Source organism: Myotis nattereri, assembly GCF_964212035.1.
Source record: "Myotis nattereri genome assembly, chromosome: 15".
In the NCBI taxonomy this organism is placed as follows: Eukaryota; Metazoa; Chordata; class Mammalia; order Chiroptera; family Vespertilionidae; genus Myotis; species Myotis nattereri.
Window position 1 is genome coordinate 20,820,725 of NC_138090.1, and position 22,113 is coordinate 20,842,837.

General features: G+C 41.5%; 1 protein-coding gene across 1 annotated transcript in view; it reads left to right on the top strand.

Moving 5' to 3' along the window:
- The window catches only part of VAT1L (vesicle amine transport 1 like), a 146,292-nt gene that overhangs the window by 22,269 nt on the left and 101,910 nt on the right, over positions 1 to 22,113 (top strand). The window contains exons 2-3 of the mRNA XM_081108518.1: positions 1,498 to 1,627; positions 5,771 to 5,986. Of these exons, the coding sequence (XP_080964644.1) occupies positions 1,498 to 1,627; positions 5,771 to 5,986 (346 nt within the window). The remainder of the gene's footprint in view (positions 1 to 1,497; positions 1,628 to 5,770; positions 5,987 to 22,113) is intronic.

The window sequence follows — 22,113 nt, forward strand, 5'->3', positions numbered from 1 at the left end:
GGAAACCCTTGAGAAGATGGTGATTTTTGAATGTACCTGTCAAGGCAATTGTCCTCCTCATTAATACCTGCTCTCTATGGATCAAACTGATGAGTTATGACCAGGTGGAATTAGACGCTTCCTTGGCTCTAAAGAGGCCAAGAAAGAAATAGGTGCGCTGTGTTTAAGAGCTAGTTCAAGTTATCTTGCTTGGAAAAGAAGCTGTGGTCAGATGTTAATGGGCGTTGGGCCAGACCAAGGAGTTTGGTTTCTATAACCCGACTCTTTCTTAGACGGTGGTTTATAAAACCAGGAAGTCGATTAGAACCACATCTGGTGGAAAAAATACGTGTTTAGCGGGATGTGTTTTCTCATTTAGTTAGTAAATGGGTGTTAAATGCAACTCCCAAGTATAGCTCTTAAAAATATATACCGTTTAGACCTAGCTGGTTTGTTCAGTGGATAGAGCCTCGGCCTGCGGACTGAAGAGTCCCAGGTTCAGTTCCGGTCAAGGGCACATGCCGGGATTGTGGGCTCAATCCCCAGTAGGGGGCATGCAGGAGGAAACTGATCAATGATTCTCTCTCATCATTGATGTTTCTATCTCTCTCTCCCTCTCCCTTCCTCTCTGAAATCAATAAAATTATATTAAAAATGTATATGTATGTGTGTGTGTGTGTGTGTGTGTATATATATATTTAGTTTAGAGCATCATTACAATCAAGTATACGGCTTTCCAAGGTGATGACTTTGACATACTTTAACAGTAATGTTATTATCTTAAAAGTATTAAGTTGATAGAAAATATTGAGTAACTTCTCTCATCCAGAGATACTAAAGATTTTGAAACCAGCCCTCCATTATTCCTACATCCAGTGGTCCATCCCTGTGATCTCTCTTCTTCGAGTCACCCTCCTCCATCTGGACATAATGTCGTATCTTGATGACTCATATTCACCATTATGGGTGCTGTTTATGGCACTGTGCTGATGTAAGTTTGTGTGATAGTTGAAGTGTGTGGTTCTTTTGAGACCTTTTAAATTAGGTCTTTTTTCTCCTAGTTTGGCTAATGGCCATTATGTCTGGCTGCTTTCCAAGTGTCTTCTTATAACTTCTTCCTAGTGTATTTTCTACCCATGATTAAGTGCTAGAATGGCTAATGACCTGGCTAGTCAATATGTATTTCTAAAGTAAGAGTAAGCTGGCTCTGAGAGAGGGTAAAGGGACTTTTTTTTGAATTAGCGTGTAAATCCTGCAACGGCTATTTTAACCGCCAGGAAAGCATTACTTGTCTATAGAGATAATTGAGTTTTGCTTTATTGGCGACATTGAGCTAAGTGATGTTACTATTGGGCACTCTTGTCCAGAAGGAAAAAAAAAAAAAGGAGAAAGAAAGTAGAGAGGAATAGGGGGAAGGAGTAAGGGATGGGTAGGGAAGGGAAGAGAAGAAAAGCCATGCTAGTGCTTGCTTTGGGATCTCATTTTGAATTTCTCTCTTTTCACATTTGCTGATCACAGTGGTTTAAACTTCATTGACTTGATGGTGCGACAAGGGAATATCGACAACCCTCCCAAGACTCCTCTGGTGCCAGGTTTTGAGTGTTCGGGGATTGTGGAAGCTCTGGGAGACAGCGTGAAAGGATACGAGGTAACATTCTGACTTTTGACTGAAAGAGTGATATCAATCTGGAATCCACTGAGATAATGAAAGATTATGCAAAAATGCTTGACATAATCAATAATGTGCATTGTTATTGATGACTTATTGGTTGGTTTTATTAACAATGTTTATAAATGATAGAACTTTCCAAAGGTCTCATGTACCATCTTGGTGCTCCTGGCAACAGAAAATCTTGTCATTCCCTCTATTCATACTATACAGTTATTAAATAAGAGTATTTGGCCTTGGTTTAACTATACCCCCCTCCTCCCACCCATGGATCACACTTTCCCATCACTGTGGCTCAAAAATCAATTATAAAACACAAAAGTTGGGGAGAAATAGCCTCTATGTTTTTATGTTTGATTCCGTTAACTATCTACTTAACTGATACATTTAAGTGATCATTTATAATCATTATTTCAGACAGTGGGGACATGGCATTTTGGGGTGAAATTTTTAAAAAAATTATTTTTATTGATTTCAGAGAGGAAGGGAGAAGGAGAGAGAGGGAGAAACACCAATGATGAGAATCAACGATCGGCTGCCTCCTGCACACCCTACACTGGAGATCGAGCCCATGATCTCCTGGTTCATAGGTTGACACTCAACCACTGAACCACGCTGGCTGGGTTTGGGGTGAAATTTTAAAGCCACGGGGTAGCAGTACCTGACAGTGAGATGGAGTTGGTCATGGGTTGATGGATTGGGAGTAGAGCTGTGGATAATGAGGGCTATTAAATCATTCTGACTACTTCCATACATGTTCAAAATTTTCCATAATAAAAAATTTAAACAGTGAAAAGATATAGGACTCTTTCTCCCATTATAATGCAAATAAACTAGAATCTGGTCTATAAAATCTGAAAACTGTGGGCAAATCAATCACACAAAATTGCAGTAGTTTGGAGTCAGAAAAACCAATGGAAATTAGGTACAAGAGCTCTCTCTTATAACTAAGTGCTTCCCCAGAGAGACATGAATGCAGCTAGCATCTGAGAATCCACTATAACCAGAAACACGAGCAAGTTATCTTTTTTCAGTCTCACCACAGCCCTGCAAACTAAAGATTGTTACTGTCTCCTTAGAGATGAGGTTCAGCAGGGTTTATTAATTTTCTGTGGAGTCCAAAAGGTGGCACATAGTAGAACCTGGATTCGGGTCACCAGAGCCTTTTCACTCCCCCATGATCTTTGCCCATGCTCACAACCTGCAAATGCTGCAATACTAAGTGCAGGAAGATACATCCTATAAAATGCAATGCCAAAACGCCCTTGGAGTTGACTTGGATCAGTCTCGGTGCATCTGAGCCTCAGTATACTCTGAAAGTATCAATATGCTCCAAGTTCATTATGATAAATGTCTAGAAATATCTTCTCACCCTCCTTCTTTTTGTCCATGGTTTTCAGATAATAGAGCAGGAAAGTGTTGAGCAAGAAGTATGTGTGCTTTTTCTTTTCTTGTATATGACTTTACATTTTCTGTCCCCAGATAAGCAATATAACAGAGACAGCAGCATCTCTCCCTGAAATTGCTGCATATAAGAAATATTATCTGCTCCTCACTCCTCCATAGGGTCCCAAAGGAAAAGATCATACTACTAACTCTATCAGTTCTGAGCACTGGATAAATAACCCATTATTTTAGAATATAACAACAGATAGGGATGTTGTTGACTTTGGTGTAGAGGGAGGACTTACTCTGCTTGATTATATATATTTTCCCTTCTATATATGACCTTTCTTCTGCTAGTTAGCTCTGGCGTGCATATTGTCCAACCTACCCTTCACCCCACTTCCCTCCAGTAACTTTCAGTGACACAAATAAAAAACTCCACCTACAGGTTTCCAGTCAGGGGATGATTTGGGAGAAAGCCAATACTAAAATTCCTTCTATAATTTTGATTTAAGATTTTCAATCACATTAGAGATGAATTCTATGCAGCAGCACACTAATAGCTCTCCTGGTTGATCGATTGCCACAGAGGCTTGAAAAGTTATTGCCAGAGGCACAGCAGTAAAGGAATACTTCGGTTTCCATCACCCAGGACTATGTTTTTCTTAACAGAATCAAATAATGAAATGAACTGGATTTTTTTTTAAGTTGCCTACCTCTGGACTCTGGGACTGGGGCTGGTCTGATGGCTTAGCCACTTTTGCCATTTGATAATGAAATGGAAAAGAGGGAGGCAGTCAGCCCTGCTCTGGTGGCTGTGACCCTCACTGTCAAGGTGGTTGAAATACTCTTCATTCCACTCCATGTTGACTGGAGGCCATTAGCCACTCTGAGGTACTGAGTCTGTATCTTTGAGTTTTCACGTTTCTGTGCAGAAGAGGAAGCCAGTGGTAGACCACAGTGATCCTCTGGCCCAAGTTGTTGCATTTAAGGTGAAATTCCCAACATTCATCATTTGATCTTCAACATTCTCAGGGATTAAGACGCTCATTGCCAGTGGGACAGCCTCTCCTTTCCATCAGCTTCATAATTAGACAGCTACTCCTTGTGTTTCATAAAGTTTACTGGGTCTATATTTAGCTTTTGATCATTAAACAGTGAATTCCATGAGATCAAGAGCCATCTGTTCTTTGTAAGTCAACACTGATTGCTCTTTCCTCATTTTACATGTATACTGCCTAGTGCATTTCATGCATTTTATGTTACTTAATCTTCATAAGAACGCTTTCTAATATTAAACCCATTTGAGAGCTGAGGAAACTGAGATTTGAAGAGTTAAACTAACATTCCCAGACTTGTAGGATCAACTGTTGAACACCCTTCTATAACTTTATGTCTTCTTTGTAGCCCTTATCTCAGGTGTAATGAATTATTTTATCTGCAGTCAGCCTGCCTAGATTCAAATCCTGGTCCAGATGCTCTCTAGTTACATGACCTTGGGCATATATTTTAATCTCTCTTTGCATCAAGTTAAATGTCTAAAATCTACAATCATTCATCTGTAATATGGGATTCTTATAGACCCCATCTCATAGGAGCCTTTTGCAGTTTGTTGAGTAGGAATAGAAGAGAAATGCTGAGCTACAAAGAAATTAAAACAGCAGTAGAATGCATTATAACTATATATATGACAATACAGATATAGGAAAGCCATTAATTTATTGCGAATTTATTAGGACCACAGCAACTTGAGTATTGCATTTGAAAGTCATAGTATAAGCCACTAAAATAAATAGCAGAATGGCTCGATTTAGCTAGCACTTTGCAGCTCCTACAAGCTATTAGTATTGGTTCACTTATTTGTTTTTTGCTTTAGTAATGATAAGGTCTGAAAAAAATTTAGCATACCTTCATAACCACTTTAACGGGATGATTGCTCTTTTTCTTTCTTTTCTTTTTTTTTTTCTTTTTCTTTTTTCTTTTTTTTTTTTTTGCATGGTGTTTGGCTATGCAAACTACTATTAAATAAAACACAGTACTCAGCCATGCCTTTATAGGGGTTTTGTACAGATTACATGAGTTAAAACATGCAGTGTTTTTAGGACAACGTCTGCCATATACTATATGTCCAATAAATGGTAGTTGTTCTCACACCCGATAGCATATTCCTGTTTGCCTCTAAGCCTGGTTGCTCTTGTTAAGTCTCCTCCACTTAATTCACTGGCTCTTCTGATGCACCGCATTCCCGTCCACAGTGATCGGTAACCCATTGCTAACCTTTGATGCAAAGGCCAGAATGTACTAGTCTGTCAGAGCATCCATGTGGGTTGGCAGGGAACAAACAAGAGTCGATTTTACTCCTAGCCTTGGCACATTAACCTTTCTTGTGGCTCAGTTTGTCTCAGCTCCAAAGCAGAGAGGTTAGAGGAGAGGTTGAGTTAGTAACATGACCTGACACTAACATTCCATGGTGTGCGATGTGCTCCACACTGTATATTTATGCTTGAGAAGAGGGGTAAAGAACCTGGTCTCCATGGTCCCTGGGGAATGTTTTATAGATGGGCTTCAAAGCATCCAAAAATGCCTTGAAATTGGGAGGCAGGTGATGGGTGCATATTTGAGGGTGTTTTTTTTTCTGGGAAGGAATCTATAATTTTCATCATAGTATTGAGTGTTTGAGAAACACTTCAAAAAGGTTAAGAAACATCCACTAACCCTGTGTTTCCCTATGCCCAGATCGGGGACCGTGTCATGGCATTTGTCAATTACAACGCCTGGGCAGAGGTGGTCTGCACGCCCGTGGAGTTTGTCTACAAGATCCCCGACGACATGAGCTTCTCTGAGGCTGCTGCTTTCCCCATGAACTTCGTCACAGCCTACATGATGCTGTTTGAAGTCGCCAACCTCCGAGAAGGGATGTCTGTGCTCGTGCACTCGGCTGGTGGCGGCGTGGTAAGTTGGCTGCTTGTGATGCCTCTTCATCAAGGCCATGCTGGTGAAAGTGGAGTGACACCCAAGTGACAGTGAGATTCCTATGTGAGCTTTTTCCAGGAGTGGGAATGATTTCTGGTGAAGCTCACATGGATGGAGGAGATTGTATAGATGATTGATTGTGTTGCGGACAGGGTGAGCCTCAGAGATGGTTTCTCTGGAGTTTGGGAAGATACCCAAGATGGCATGTTAGGTCTCAGTGGGTCTCAGAGATGGTTTCTGTAAGCAACACTCTCAGTCTTGGTATGATGATGAGCTGTTTCTGTTAATCACTGTGAGATGCCTCACGGTCCTGCTCTACTATTATTTGAAATGCCAAAATGGTGGATGACTTATTCTTTCAATACATTGCCATGAATTCAGGATTGTTCCCATATTAATGACATCCTTATTCATTTGTGTTGTGATGTATTTTCTTGAGTGGGAGAGAGGGAGACTGAGATAGTACTAGCACAATGGGAATCTCACATAAACCTACTAGTAAGTACACCCATGAGAGTAGTTGCACATGCGAATGTCATCTGTCAGGCATGTCTTTGACAAGGGGGAAAATAATTGCTGCTCTGGAGTTCAGGGATGACAGAAATTTCTTTCATGGCTCGGATGTGTCTCAGTGACAGCCACTCAGTACATACTGCACGCCTGCCACATGATAAGCCCTATGTTCCCTTCATGGTTTACTGTGGTTGGAGTAGAACTCCAGTCTTTCTGAGAGTGAGAGGTATTACTCATTAATTCAAAAAGTATTTGTTGAATACATACTATGTTCTGGGCTCTATGGGTGAGAGATTAATAAGAGAAGGTCCTGATATACTATCTAGTAGGATTTTAGAGGTTCTCTGTTGGAGATTCTGTAGTTTGATGAACTCAGAGATGTGAACTCTTATGCTTGCGTCTAACTTGGAGATATTTTCACTGGAGGTCATGCTAACATTGATTTTTTAAAATATTGAGTTTCTACCATTACCAAAACCCTACAATGTATAAAGCATTTTTCCTTTCTGAGAAGATAAGTTCACATACAAAAAACAGGAAGGCAAAGAGATGACACTTGAGGAATGCCTTAAGAGGAATATCTTCAATCACTTTAGCAAATTTGCTAATGGCTTTTGACCATGAATAAAGATGTAATAAAAGCTAAACATCCCTTATAAAAGAAATAGATTTCAGTGCCAGCTAGTGTGCAAACAGCAAGCAAGCCATTTAGAATCCTGGCATTTATGATCTCAGTGTGCTCAGCATACAAAGCGTTGGCGACTTGTTTTTATATTATCAACCTAAGCACCAGTCTTTGCGATGATGCTAAACCCAGTTCTCCTGAGAGTCAGTTCCTAAACATTAGCACTGATGAGGTTTCCTTTTGTGTTTTTATATTTTTCATTTAAATGTCCACATTCCTGGAACAAAGAGGCATGTGTCAGGAGCACGTGTCTCACAAAAGAGAAAAAAATCCTGCAAATAAAGGTTTTTACTATGCCATATTCTGGGCTTTACAGACATTACAATATAATAAGAACTAAAATGTGAAACAGATGAAGCAACTGGGGAAAAGGACAATAAGGGTAGGAAAATAAGTTGTCACACATAATGCGGGCTATGATGTCCTAAAGCTTTGCTGAAGATGGACAGTAGTCTTGGTACTTAGCTTCCTAATACTGTGTGCAAATAGGGAAAAATGACCAGCGATGTGAATACACAGTATGTATTCAATAGTGTCCACTTGGTGGAAATAAACCAGTTATTACAGAGAATTATAACTAGTACCGGGTTTTGATAACTGGGGAATAATTCTCGGTGGCTTTTCATAAGAAATGTCTGCAGAAATGTGATGAACAGCCTCAGCAAACTGTTATAGTAAATGCCATTATTTCCTTGATTCTTTTTTTAAGGTATATCTCTAGTATAGTCCAACAGCACCAAAGTAAAGCAAAATATAGTGAAAGAAAGCAAATATCCTGGGGCCAAAAGGAAGTAGTCTGTCTTGATCTTAGGTCAGTTTAAAGGTGTGGTTGGACTGCCCATCTCAGGTGAGTGGGTCTCCTTGAATAGCGTTTCTTCCTCCGAAAGATTTGATGGGTGATGTGAATCACTGAGTTCAAGGTTACCATTAAAGGAACGACTTCTGACCAAGTGCACATTTATATATATGAACACTCAACCAAGCGGTGGTGGAGTTGACCCTGTCTTACAAAATCTAAGGAAGCCTAAGGAGAACCAAGACCTTTCCACTGCGCAACGGTATGAAGACCAGTGAGTCACCCTTAGGTAGAAATAGATTCCTTCCAACCAGTCACTACTCTTGTGGTGGAGAATGCTACCTGGGAGCACTTTCAAAAAATATATATTTTTTATTGATTTCAGAGAGGAAGGGAGAGGGAGAGAGATAGAAACATCAATGATGAGAATCATTGATCAGCTGCCTCTTGCACACCCCGCCCTAAGTATCAAGTCCACAACCCAGGCATGTACCCTCCCTGGGAATCCAACCATAACCTCCTGGTTATTGGTCAATGCTCAACCACTGAGCCACACCAGCTGGGCCCTGGGAGCGCTTTTAATGGATTATCTGTGTTACCCTGGAGGGGAATGAAGATGCTTCCCATCGCTGTTGGACCAATCTGATAAGTGCAGCCACTGGCTGCATGGTTACTGTGACAGGCAGGATAATACCCCTCATTCTCCTCATAGACATCCATGTCTAATCCCTGGCACCTGTGAACATGATACCTTACACGCCAAAAGGAATTTTGCAGATGTGATTAAGGTAAGGACCTTGAGAAGGAGAGATTATTCTGGATTATCCAGATGAGCCCAATGTAATCACAAGGATTCTTAAAGATGGGAGAGGGAGGGAGGAGGGTCGGAAAGAGGTTTAAAGATGCTACACTGCTAGCTTTGACGATGGAGAAAACACCATGAGCCAAGGGATGTGGCAGCCTTCAGACGCTGGAAGAGACAAGGAAATGGATTCTCCCTCTGGAGCTTTCAGAAGGAACACAGCCCTGCTAACGCCTTATTTTAGCCTAGTGAGGCCCATTTTGGACTTCTGGTCTCCAGAACTGTACTATAATGAATCTGTGTGTGTGTGTGTGTGTGGGGGGGGGGGGGTTGGGGGATGGTTTGAGCCACTCAAATTGTGGTAATTTATTATAATAGCAATAGGAAATTAATGCAGATGTTTTTCTGGGCTGCCTTCCATTTCACTGTGGAGAGCCCACAGAGGCCTGAACAAAAGCAAGTAGCAGAACTAGGATTCATACCCTAATCTGGCTGATTCCCAAGACTAATTCTCTTTTCATTTTATAACCTAAGATGGTAGGAGAACCCAAGTCATTCATTCCTTCATTTATTCATGCATTTAACAAATATGTGTTCAACTTCTACCCAGTGCTAACTATAGATTTAATTTAATTTAATTTTATACTGTGGATGAGGATTTTCATTTTTTTTCTTAATTGAATTTGTAGGGGTTACATTGGTTAATAAAATTAAATAGGTTTCAAGTGTACAGTTCTATAATACATCATCTGTATATTGTATTGTGTGTTCACCACCCAAAGTCTAATCTTTCGTTACCATTTGTCTCCTGTTTACCCTCTTCTACCTGTCCCCAACCCCCTTTCCCTCTGGTAATTATCCTACTGTTATCTGTATCTATGAGTTGTTGTTTTTTGCTTAATCCCTTTATCTATTTTACGCAGCCCCCAGCTGTCAGTCTGTTCTCTGTATCTATGTTTGCTAGTTTATTTTATAAGTGAAATCATATGGTATTTGTCTTTCTCTGACTGGCTTATTTCACTTAGCATAATATCCCCTAGGTCCATCCATGCTGTCCTGAAGGCAAGATTTCCTTCTTTTTAAAGCTGCATAGTACTGCATTGTGTAAATGTACCACAGCTCTTTTATCTACTCACTAGAGGCCTGCGGGAATTGGGCGAAACCGGCAGTCTGACATCCCCTGAGTGGTCTCGGAGTGTGAGAGGGCACTCTGCAAAGTTGCTGTGCTCGGCAGCTCCTGCACTGAGCGTCTTCTCCCTGGTGGACAGTGTGCATCATAGCTACTGGCCGGTGGGCTGGTCACTTAGGTTTTTATATATATAGATGTATTGATGGGTACTTGGGCTGCTTCCAAATCTTGGCTATTTTAAATAGGGCTGCAGTGAACATAAGGGTGCATATATTCTTTCAAATCAGTGTTTGTGTTTCTTTGGATATATTTCCAGAAGTGGAATTGCAGGATCATAAAGCAGATCCATTTTTTATTTTTTGAGGAAGCTCCATACTGCTTTCCACAGTAGCTGCACCAATCTTCATTCTCATCAACAGGGCAGGAGGGTTCCCTTTCTCCACCTCCTCACCAACACTTGTTTGTTGATTTATTGATGGTAGCCATTCTGACAGGTGTGAGGTGATACCTCATTGTGGTTTTAATTTGCATTTCTCTGATGATTAGTGAGGTTGAGCATCTCTTTATATGTCTATTGATCATCTGCATGTCCTCTTTGGAGAAGTGTCTATTCAGGTCCTTTGCCCATTTTTAAATTTGATTGGTATTTGTTTGTTTGGTGTTGAGTTGAGTTCTTTATAAGTTTTGGATATTAACCTTTTATCAGATGTATCATTGGCGAATATGTTCTCCCATTCAGTGGACTGTCTTTTCATTTTGTCGATAGTTTCCTTAGTGGTGCAAAAACTTTTTAGTTTGATGTAGTCCCATTTGTTGATTTTTTTCCTTTTATGTCCTTTATCCGGGGAGATATATTAGAAAAAAATATATTTTTGCTACAAGAAATGTCTGAGTTACTAGAGACATTTCAAAGAGCCAAAATATTGGCCTGGGCACATGTTTTCTAACTTGATGTTGAAGAGGTGACAAGAAGATTAAACCTAATTAGAATAAAGTTTCTTAAATTGACTTAATAGTATGTGTGCAGTTCTAATGTCACCAAGATTTCTGTCTGATTTTTATCAAAGTCTGGGATGGAGAATTTGCAAACAGAACATGACAAATGCCAGCCTTAAGTTATAATTTTGAAGGAAACTTTAATATAGTATAGGAATATAATTTCATCCAGAGCATGTTATTTTCTCAAGGAAATTGCCCAAGTGTCTACACATCTTTGAAGACACTGTTTTCTTCTGACAGTAGCACAACCAGACAGTCTGAGAGGGTAATGCTTCTATTCAAATGGTTGAAAGGGTTTATAATCTCTTAAAGGAAAAGTAACAAAATAAGCAACCACGTGGGGCTCATGTTAAGAATTTCAAGATGAAGGTTTTGCTGCCAATTCCATTTCACAAGCTACTATGACTTTGAGCATCTTGATTGGTGATGTGCTCCATTTTTGGAGAGTAACATTACTGTTACTAAGTGGTTATTTGCACATATGTGTGACATTTGCTGCTTTCCAGATTTTAGAGTCCTTTTACCTTTTCCTCATCTCATCTGATCAGAGAGAGCACCAGCCTGATCTGGGCCACAGATCTTAGAAAGGAAAGCAGAACTTAATTTTCAGACAGAGTTAAGTAGCTACTGCTCAATTATTAAATTCTATTCATTATGGATGGGGCATCACCCAGTGTCATTCAAGTCACTTCAAAGGAGCAACCACAGAAGGAGGAGTGGAATCTACAGAGTGGGCACCATGAGGCTTCCCGACCTCATCTATGGGCCTGCGAACAGATGGCCCTCCCTGAATGACTGATTAACCATATATTGTCTTAACATTAAACTGGGAGAGCCTGGGTGAGTAGGAATACTCAGTGCGTTGGATTGGGACATATTGGCTAGTCATTCAATTTCAGCAGAAAGACATGACCATCAGCAAAATCACTACAGGAGAATATTTTGTTGAGTCAAAACCATCCTTGATCATGAAAGGCACCAAGCTATCCAGCTACCCAAGCTAGCAACCCAAGAATTGTATTTAGCTCTTCTCCAAAATTTTACAAGTTTCCAAATCCTATGAATCATTTCTTTATTCTTTCACTCATCCAACATATATGTAGTGAGGGTCTACTCCATTCAGGGCATTGAATTATACATTAGGTATTCAAGAGAATATTACTGATTTTCTTCTATTGAGAAGCTTGATCAATCAAAGGTGGGCATATAAATCAAATGACCATGTGAATAACTGCAAGTGCTATAAAGGGAGATACAAGCTGATATGAGTGCTTATAAAGGAACCTGAACTGGGATAGGGGTGGGGAATGAAATCAGGGAAGGCTTCCCTAAGGAGGTGGCATCTGTACATCAATCTGAGGCTTAAAGGCAGGTAAACTGGACAAGAGTGAAGGTGGGGGGTGGGCATTCATAAGAATTGGAGATGGGGGCCAGGCAGGCTTTTATGTAACTAATTCCAGATAATAGGATATTTCTCATATCTTCCTACCTCTCTCCCTGTGCCATCAACCATTGTTTTACTTTTGGCCCCAGTATCTCTCATCCAGATTACTGTTGCATACATTTAACTGGCCTCCTGCCTGCAATTTCCTGTCTAAATCAGCCCTTTACTCACAGCCAAAGTTGTTTTCCCAACACACCAACCTGCTCTGGTCATGCCCTGCTTATAATCAACAGAGACCCACCCCCACTGTTGTCAAGATAAAGTTCTCCTTGCTTCTTGGCACAAATGGCCCTCATCATCTGGTCTCGGTCTCTCTCTCTCTCTCTCTCTCTCTCTCTCTCTCTCTCTCTCTCTCTTTCCATGGGGGGTGTGGCTGAGATGGCTACCCACCAAGCTCTGTGCTCTCCTGTAGATAGAGTTGCTGCTGATAAGAGGCTGCCCAGCCAGGGACTGCATTTTTAAGTCCCCTTCCCCACCCTTGCCCCTCCATCTAGCTGGGACTATGCATCTGTGCTTGTGCCAAGTGGGTGAGCGCAGGGCCATGTGACATGTATCACTTCCAGGCCTGTCCCTTCTTATGAGAGCCTCTGTTCTCTCTTCCGTTTCCTGGCAGATGTTGAAGATGGCAGAGCCTGCACCCTCCCAGGAATCTCAATAACTACACTTCCATCCCATGTCCTGTCCCTGCCCCACTGCCATTTAGACTTTATGTGAGAAAGCAGAGGAAAGAAACTCCTATTATTTAAACTACTGACATTCCACGGGTTACTTGTTATAGCAGCTAGCATTCCCCTTACTCCACACGCAGGCCATATGGCTTTTCCACCTCTCCAGGCCGCACCTTCCTTCACCCTCTGCTCTCCTAAGGGTGATGGTGGAGTCAAGGGCCCTGAAGTCAGATAGTCTGTGTCCAAAGCCCACCTCTCTCGGCAAGCTCCTCAGCTCCTCAGTTTCCTCATTCATATAATGGGAAGGATAACAATACATTTATTCCTCAAAGGGTTTCTATGCATGTTCAATGAGCTAATGCTCAGGAAGCACTTAACATAGGACCAGGCATAAAGTACCTGTTAGCTGTTACCATTATGTTATTAATTATTGATTTATTCATCTTATTCTCTTCCCCAACCTGTAAGTCCCTCCATCAGAGCAACTGGTCATGTTCATTTTGTGCCTGCTTCCTGGCACATAATAAATGCAACAAACATCTGTGAATCAACAAGCTGTTGCAAGCCCATTTTTCTATGCTCTAGAAAAGTTATCCGCGGAGCTAATGAGAGCCTTGTTCTTGCATTAATCTCAGAAGAAGAAAAACATTCCTGGTGGTCTTGCAAGTTTCCATTTATTAAGCAGTGTTTGGTGCCCTTGCTCATGCCATCCCACATTCTGAATATTCTTCCCAGATTTTTTTTACCGTATCTGATTGCATTATTAGTTGAATGAGGTCCCCTCTTCATGGCCCCTGTGGCTGCCCCAGTCAGCATCCCCTCCATCATCCCACGTCCAGCTATGCTCAGTCTGTATCCTTCAGCACTCCAACTAGCAGTTGCACAAATGAGATCTCAGAGCAGAAGGGAAACAAAGATGGACACCAGCTTGTATCAAACATAGTTCATGGCAGTGAAGAGATCAGATGATGAGTTCTAGAGTGAGGCTCCGTGGGTTTAATCCCACCTCCACCCTAAGACTCATTTCCTCATCTGTAAAGTGGGATGGTATTAGTGCCAGCCTTCGACGGTACTTATGAACTTGGAGCATGCTTAGCATATGATAAACACCCAGTGAAATTTAGCTATTATAATTTTCCAGGTTAATGAAGAGGTCGGTGTTGTTTTTAAGGCTGCAGTGTTAATGAATAGGGGGGTCATATTTGAACCCAAATATCTAGTGTGGGAAGTCCTGATCCAGTGTCCTTAGCACTAACTCACAGCAGTGGCCTCAGAAACATCTGCACTGCTGTCATTTCTTTCACTTGTTCCACCCTTTGCCTCTGGATAAGGGGGACTTCACTATAGAAAGACTTCGTGGTCCCAGGGGCCTGCAACAATAGGAAACAGAACCTCTGAAAGTTTAAAGAAAACGAAGTGGCTCTATCTTATCCTTTGTGAATAATCATAGGGATGAGGATTAATTGTACCTCAACGTCTACAGGAAGGGCCGTGGTCTGGGGATTCGCTGGAATGGATAAAACTCTCGTTCTCTAACTGGTGACCCCAAGGAACACGTCCTCACCTCCCTAAATGTCGGAGATGCTTCAGAAACAAGTCATAAAACCAAGGCCCACTTCCCTGCTTCTGGAATCTCTGATGCTGGTGACCAGTGGTCTTTCACCTGAAATGTGGACTTCTCACAAGTCAGGTGAAGGTGAAGACAAACTATATCTAAAAACACTTCTTCCAAGCTATCTATGCCTGCAAGAGCCTCATTTAATTTTTATTCTAGATGCTTTTAACTCCTTTAGAGTCAATCATGACTGGGTCAAAGAAACAATCTTTATCATAAACATTAAAAAGGATAAATTTGGCCTCTGAGACAAGATTCATTGATTCAATATTAGTTGAATTAATATATCCGTTCACAAGGGGATAAGAGCTAAAGTAGATTGAGTCCAGTAATTTCCATATCTGTCTGTGAGATAAATGCTATTGTATCCTCATTTCAGTGGAGGAAACTGAGGCACAGAGGGGTTAAGTAACTTGCTCCAGTTCACACAATGATGAAGAGGAAGGGCTGGTATGTGAACTCTTGGAATACAGAGCCCATGTTTTAAGTACAGGGCGGTGCTGACAGGTAGGCAGTGCTGAAAGAAGTCCGGCTTCTATTTAGACTGAGCTGGAAATGATTCCACTCCAATGGCTTTGTTGGTGGGCTTTCTTCCCCAGTACTGAGGACAACCAGGGGTTTCCCTGCAGCTGAGGAATCCTTGGGAGGAACTTCCATTGATACAGCCAACTTCTTGAAGAGTCGATCAGATTCAGTCCTGGAGCTGCCCTTGATGTTAACTATCCAGCTGAAATTAAGCCCCAGGCTGCCATGTCCATGAAGGCAGGGATGGTGTGATCCCTGAATCCTGAGCGCTGAGCCTAGTGCCCAGCACACTGGTGTTACTTGAAATACATTTGTAGAGGAAATAAAGGAAGAAAGAGAAAGGAGAAAGAAAGGGGCCAAAAAGGCAGCAGACAAGTTATGGAGACAGCATAGAACTTAAGGGCCTAGATTCTGGAAACCCAAAGTTAGTTTTCATCATGGTTTCCAGGCAAGAGAGTTGGAACAAGTATTTTAATTTCCTCGGGCCTTGTTTTTTCATCTGTAAAATTCACTATAATACCCAGATCATAGTTTTTATATGAGGATTATGAAATCAGTTTAGCATACTATCTGGCACAAAGTAAACTCGTATGTCAGCTGCTATTATTACTATTGTTACCATCATTATCTGATTAGAAAGTATTATTCAATAGTTCTCTGGCTTTTGTAGCCAGAATAAAAAGAGCACCAAATAGGACAGGCAACTGGAAGCTGGTTGTTGAAACTTTGGAGCAAGGGGCAGATAAAGTCAATCTCTGCTCCCTCTGTGCATCGTCCTGACAGCCAGCTGCTCATTGTTCTCATGTATTAGTGAGAACAAGCTGCTTTCCAAACATCACTTTCTTCAAACACATAAGACATAATTAGACTTTTAAGGAAAATTTAGCTCCATCGTTTCAGTCTTGGACATGCACCAAGAACTCTAAGCACAAGGACGTGCTGAGTTTATATGACCCCGAGGACCCATAACTTCCCCAGCCACACACCCGAAAGGCCACAGTTGCTTTTCAGAATATTATTGCCCTAATTAAGATGAAAAATCAGTTCAGCGGGAGAAGATGAGATGCATAGCAAGAAGCAGCTTAGTCTGTTCTCCCGGGCACCCACCAGGGTATGGTTATGACCCTGGGTATCCTAGCCCCCAAGCTGGCCACTGCTCACTCTGATTGTGTCCATCCTACAGCTTCACCATGAAACACTCAACAGTATCCCTTGTGATATTGTCAGTCTACCTCCTAGATCAAGCATGTCAAACTCAAAGGCTAACACGGGCAAAATAAACAAGGTTGAAGTTTATGTGGGCTGCAAAAAAACAAAAGCTTCAATTTTTATAGAAGTGTAGGTTTATTTCAATAGAGACATGCTGAATACAAAGGGCTGAAATAAGCGAGTAATCGTTGACATAATAGAACATTTTAATAAAAATTAATATTTTTTTCTTTAACATTAACTTACCAGACACTGAATAACTGCACAAATTAATAAGTGTCATGCAAATAAACCCATTTTTCTTGTTCTCCAAAAGCAAAATATTTCCTGTTGCGCACACCAAACAAGTCAGTACAAGACTAATGATGTGGCAATCGGCTGCTAAAATATTCACTGCTAGTATTAGTGGAGGAAATGGTGCGCCTGCATGTAAGGCACATAAGGGAAATGAATGCAACACAATTATAGTAATCAGTCATTAGCAAACATTTTAGTTCATTATTAATAATTATGTATAACAGGATATTGTAAAAATTAAGTTACGAAATTTTTATTAAAACATTTCTTAGATGCCGTTTTATTGGCTGGGCCGCAAAAATATTTGTTGTGGGCTGCATGCTACCTGGGGCCTGTGAGTTTGACATGCTTGTCCTAGATGAAAACTTCCTTATCTATTACTTTCTCACTAGCAAACCCCACCCCCAAAACCCTTTGCACCACTGTGATCCCTTGTTTAGATTTTTAGAGAGTCAGAGAAACAGTTAACAACAGTCGTTAAGCATTCAGTCTTTGGAGGAGATTTCCTGGATTTGAATCCTGATTTCTATGACATTACTTAGTTGTGCTTTAATTTCCTCATGTTTAATATAGTTATTATACTTAGTTCAGTGGTTCTCAACCTTCTGGCCCTTTAAATACAGTTCCTCATATTGTGACTCAACCATAAAATTATTTTCGTTGCTACTTCATAACTGTAATGTTGCTGCTGTTATGAATCATAATGTAAATATCTGATATGCAGGATGGTCTTAGGTGACCCCTGTGAAAGGGTCGTTCAACCCCCAAAGGGGTCACGACCCACAGGTTGAGAACCGCTGACTTAGTTCATAGTACTAGGAGTCTGGAATGAATCAATATGTGTAAAACATTTAAACAAGGCTTGAACATAATAAGTACTCAATAAATGCTGTCTAATATAATTACAGTGGGTGCTGCGATGTGCCATCCGGAACACCCTTCAGGACTCAGGCACTCATTTCCCCTAGCTGCCAGTACAGTTAGCTACTGATGACTCACCCCTGTATTCCTCTCCACGGGAAGAGAGCTGCCTCTCTCAAGGGGCAGCCGCATCTAATCATTGCTGGATGGAGGACTGCAAAAGCCCAGTTCCCTTCCTCAATGGAGACAACTTTGGAGCTCTTTGTGGAACTGGCTAGAGCATCTCTTGCAACCATCACAGCTCAGTGTCTCTCTCCGTCCACTCTTCCTTCCCTCACTCCTTTGCAGGTGCTACTCCCGAGAGTACTCCCCGGTGCAATCTCCATTCGGAGTCCTTTTCCAGGGGTCCTGGCCTGCAACGATTATTGTGATGGCCATGTTGATTATCCAGAATCATATCTATAGTCCAAGCAAAGTTGCTTGCCTACCTGGTCCATTGGTTGAATTCCCCAAAGATGGCCCTCATTTAGACCTTGCTCCTCAGCCTTATGCTCACTTAGTTCAGAAAGTTTATCTTCTTTCTGAGAATTCTCCCTGCTATCTGCTGAGTGACCAGAAGAGGCTAATAAATGCCAACGGGTTGAATAAGTGGGTCGACAAAGGAGCTGGAGAATACTTGTTTCTAGCTAAACCATTTGCGTTTCTCTTGGTATTAATAAACCCAGAATGTGTGCTAGCCAAAATAGCTTCACAACATGGCCCTAGGTGTTAGCCTCCTATGGTGGGATTTGATGGAGTAAGAAGCAAAGTTATTTTTGGCTCAGCTTAAAGAGGAGACGCTCAAATAAACAATTAAAGGTGTATTTCTCTTTATTTGGGCAAATTACTTAATCTCTCAGCTCACCAGTTTTCTCATCTTTATAATGAGGATTAAAATGTTAATATGAGTGTTCAGTGAGTTAATTCATATAGAGCAGTGGTTTCCAAAGTGTGGGGCCTGGGCCATCAGCATCACCTAGAACTTGTTAGAAATGCATGTTCTTTGTCCTCATCCTAGACCAGGGGTGGGCAACCCCTGGCATGCGTGTCAAACATGGCACACCAGTAACTTTTGCTGGCACGCGAAACCCTCTCTTATAATCTTCCATTTACAGTTTTTTTCTTAATGTCGACTTTTTAAATTTTCAGATAAATTCAGTGTAGGTGCATCTTAGATAAATAAATAATTTTACATAACAAGTTATCTTAAAGACCATAGACATGGATTGACGAGAGAGGGGAAGAGCAATTTCTATGCCTCTGCCTTAACTCTCCCTGCCTTCCTAGATCCGACCAGTGTTTTGGTTTCATCCACGTAAGCTTGTGAATCTTTGTTCTCAGTGATGAATTTTGTTAAGTCTCATAATAGGAGTAGCCTGACGGATGAAAGTAGTAGCTCATGCATATCTCTGAAGGTCACGAAATATAAACCTGTAAAATCTGTCATCAGTGATGCAGCAGCAAAAGTCCCACTGATAATATCAAATGGAGTCATAAAGTTTTCTGTCAGACTATCAGTGTACATGTATACATTAAAAAATAAATGTATTTTTCATCATTATATACCGTGTTTTTGTCGCTCGAATGAATTTTATTATTTCTTCAAGGTTCTTCACATACATACACCTTAAGAGATATCAAGTAGGCGTAACATGTTCTCAAAAAATTAGGGTTGGCACGCAGAAGAATTTTGAGTCAGAGATTTTGCTGGTTTTGGCACGCACTCACAAAAAGGTTGCCCACCCCTGTCCTAGACCTACTTTGGAATCTGAAACTCTGGGGTGGAGCTAACAATCTGTTTTAACAATCCAAGTAGGAGACCCCAATGCATGTTCAAGTTTGAGAGCCAAAAATACAGAGATCTTGGAACAGAGCCTGACACTCAGAAGTTTCACCAGGAATTAGGTGCCACTGTCATTGTGTGATGGTACTTTGTAATGCACATTAAATGCAGACTTAAGGAATATCTTTGTATCCATTTTCATCTTCTGTATTTGTATATGCTCGTTTATGCTTATTATGGCATAGAAGTTTAGAGTCTTGGAAGTCAGACCAACCTGTATCTGCATTCCAGACTCAACAATTTACTTGATCTTAACCAAGTTGCTTTTAAAAAAATTATTTTTCAATGACAGTTCACATTCAATATTATCTTGTATTAGTTTCAGGTGTACAGCATAGTGTTTAGACAGTCATATACTTTACAAAGCGACCTCCGGATCTTTCAAGTTGCTTCATCTCTCTACATCTTAATTTCCTTGTGTGTAAAATTGGATTAATAGCACCGCCCTCCTATGGTGGTTGTGCAGTTAAAAAGATAATGGAGACGATCCTTAATGCAATGCCCACTCCGACTGAGCATGCAGTAAATGGTGCCTGTATGTCCAAATCATACCCTACCTCAGAGGGAATAGGTAATGGGATAATGATCTTGTACACATTTTAATGTTTGCAAATAAAAGCAGATGTGCAACCCAGGTTAATGTGTGGGGAGGAGTGTGAGCAGGGAAATCTTTGTGAAATGGCACCTGTCTGTGTCACAGTGGAATGAATGGTTATTTCAAAATCTCTCAACACCAAACCTGTAGACTCATCCACTTATGAGCTTTTCTGATGTCCAGCTTCTCTGGCTGCCCCCTGCAGCTGGTAACAAGGCTGACTTTTTGCTGGAGCATGAGTTAGTAGTTAGTAAGTGCCAGTAACGCACTTTAGTTAAAATGCCAAGAAAGCCCCTAAACAGTATTTGGACACCAAGGTTGCTATTTATCCTCCTTGGTTTAATTTTTTATTTTGTGCCCATAAAATCTGTCTGGCATTCATGACCAAGCTCTTCAGCCTGGAGCAGGCATTCAGGTTTGCATGCCAGGTTGTTGACTCAGTTGGTAGTAGAGTGCAGTGGTTAGGGCTCTGGATGTGGCGGATGTGGCAGACGTGGGCTCAAACCATGACCCTCATTCTCATTTGTAAAATGAGAAAACTAATTTGACATCTATCAAGTAGTCAGCACAGGGTCTGGCACATAGTACCTACTTGGCTATTTTTAATTCTCTTGGAAATGATATTATTAGACTATCCAGCATGGATTTAAGGAGACAAAATTCAGGATTATACAAACATGCTTGTTTTTACACTATTTTTTCTCCAGATTCAATTGGGGTCACAAAAACTCATCGCAAACCTGAAGCAAGCTACAGAGATTTAAAAGTTAATCATTAGCCCAGCCAGCTTGGCTCAGCGGTTGAGCATCAACCTATGAACCAGGAGGTCACCGTTCGATTCCCAGTCAGGGCATATGCCCAGGTTGTGGGCTCAGTCCCTGGTGTGGGGAATGTTAGAGGCAGCCGATCAGGATCAGTGATTATCTCTCACCATTGATGTTTCTATTTCTTTCTCCCTCTCTAAAATCAATAAAAAAAAATATTTTAAAAAGAATTTAACCATTAAATCAAAGGCCCTCCTCTACATCCATAACGTGTTTCTCATGCGTATTGCTAAATGCTCTTATACAACTCTGATGTTGGGCAGGCATGCACATTTGTACTTCCTCCTTGCCAACCCATTGCACCTGGCAAAATGTCAGAGCCGCTGACCCAGCTTGGAGCAGTGGAGGGATGAAGTGCTGCGTCTTGTCCTCTCTCATAGACATCTAGGCCACACTGAGGCTGAGTCAGCTGTACAGGAGAGGAAAGTCCCGTCACACTGCCTGCCTGCCTGTCTCCAGGACTCCCTGCCATCAAGACCTGGGGCTCCATTGTTTTCACAGGAGGGAGGGAGGCAGGAGGAGTTCCTGGGTGGCTGGAACTCCTGGAGGCTGGTTCCTCCTCGGGAGGGCCGTTGTCCTGAGCTCAGCATGGGGCTGGGATGTGGTGTCAAAATAAGAGTTTCAACTAAGGTGCCGAAACCGGTTTGGCTCAGTGGATAGAGCGTCGACCTGCGGACTGAAAGGTCCCAGGTTCGATTCCGGTCAGGGGCATGTGCCTGGGTTGCGGGCACATCCCCAGTAGGAGATGTGCAGGAGGCAGCTGATCGATGTTTCTCTCTCATCGATGTTTCTAACTCTCTATCTCTCTCCCTTCCTCTCTGTAAAAAATCAATAAAATATATTTTTAAAAAAAAGAGTTTCAACTAAGGCAAGGACAAGCCTGGACCCCACTTTTTCTGAAAGCCATGGTGGTGCCCAAGACTGTATCCATCAGGGGAAGCTACCAAGGACTTTCAAAACGAGGCTGGTCACTCTTTTCTAAGGGAAAACGTTGAAGACTCTTTCTGGGGCCAAATGAGCTGGAGGCCCAGCTGAAATAGAGCCGTGTATCTGGGTGTCCACTCCGTGCTGACTCTGCGCCTGGCCCCGGCAGACAAGGCTGCAGGACAGTCCTTGCATCCGGACCCCGTGGTCCCTGGAGGAGAGTGTGGAATCTGCTCTAACTGAAGCCAGAGAATACTCTGGAAAAGAATAATTAATTCTTCATGGGGGAGGGATGATATGTCAGCAGAATTGTTAAAGATAAATAGGAGTTTTCTAAG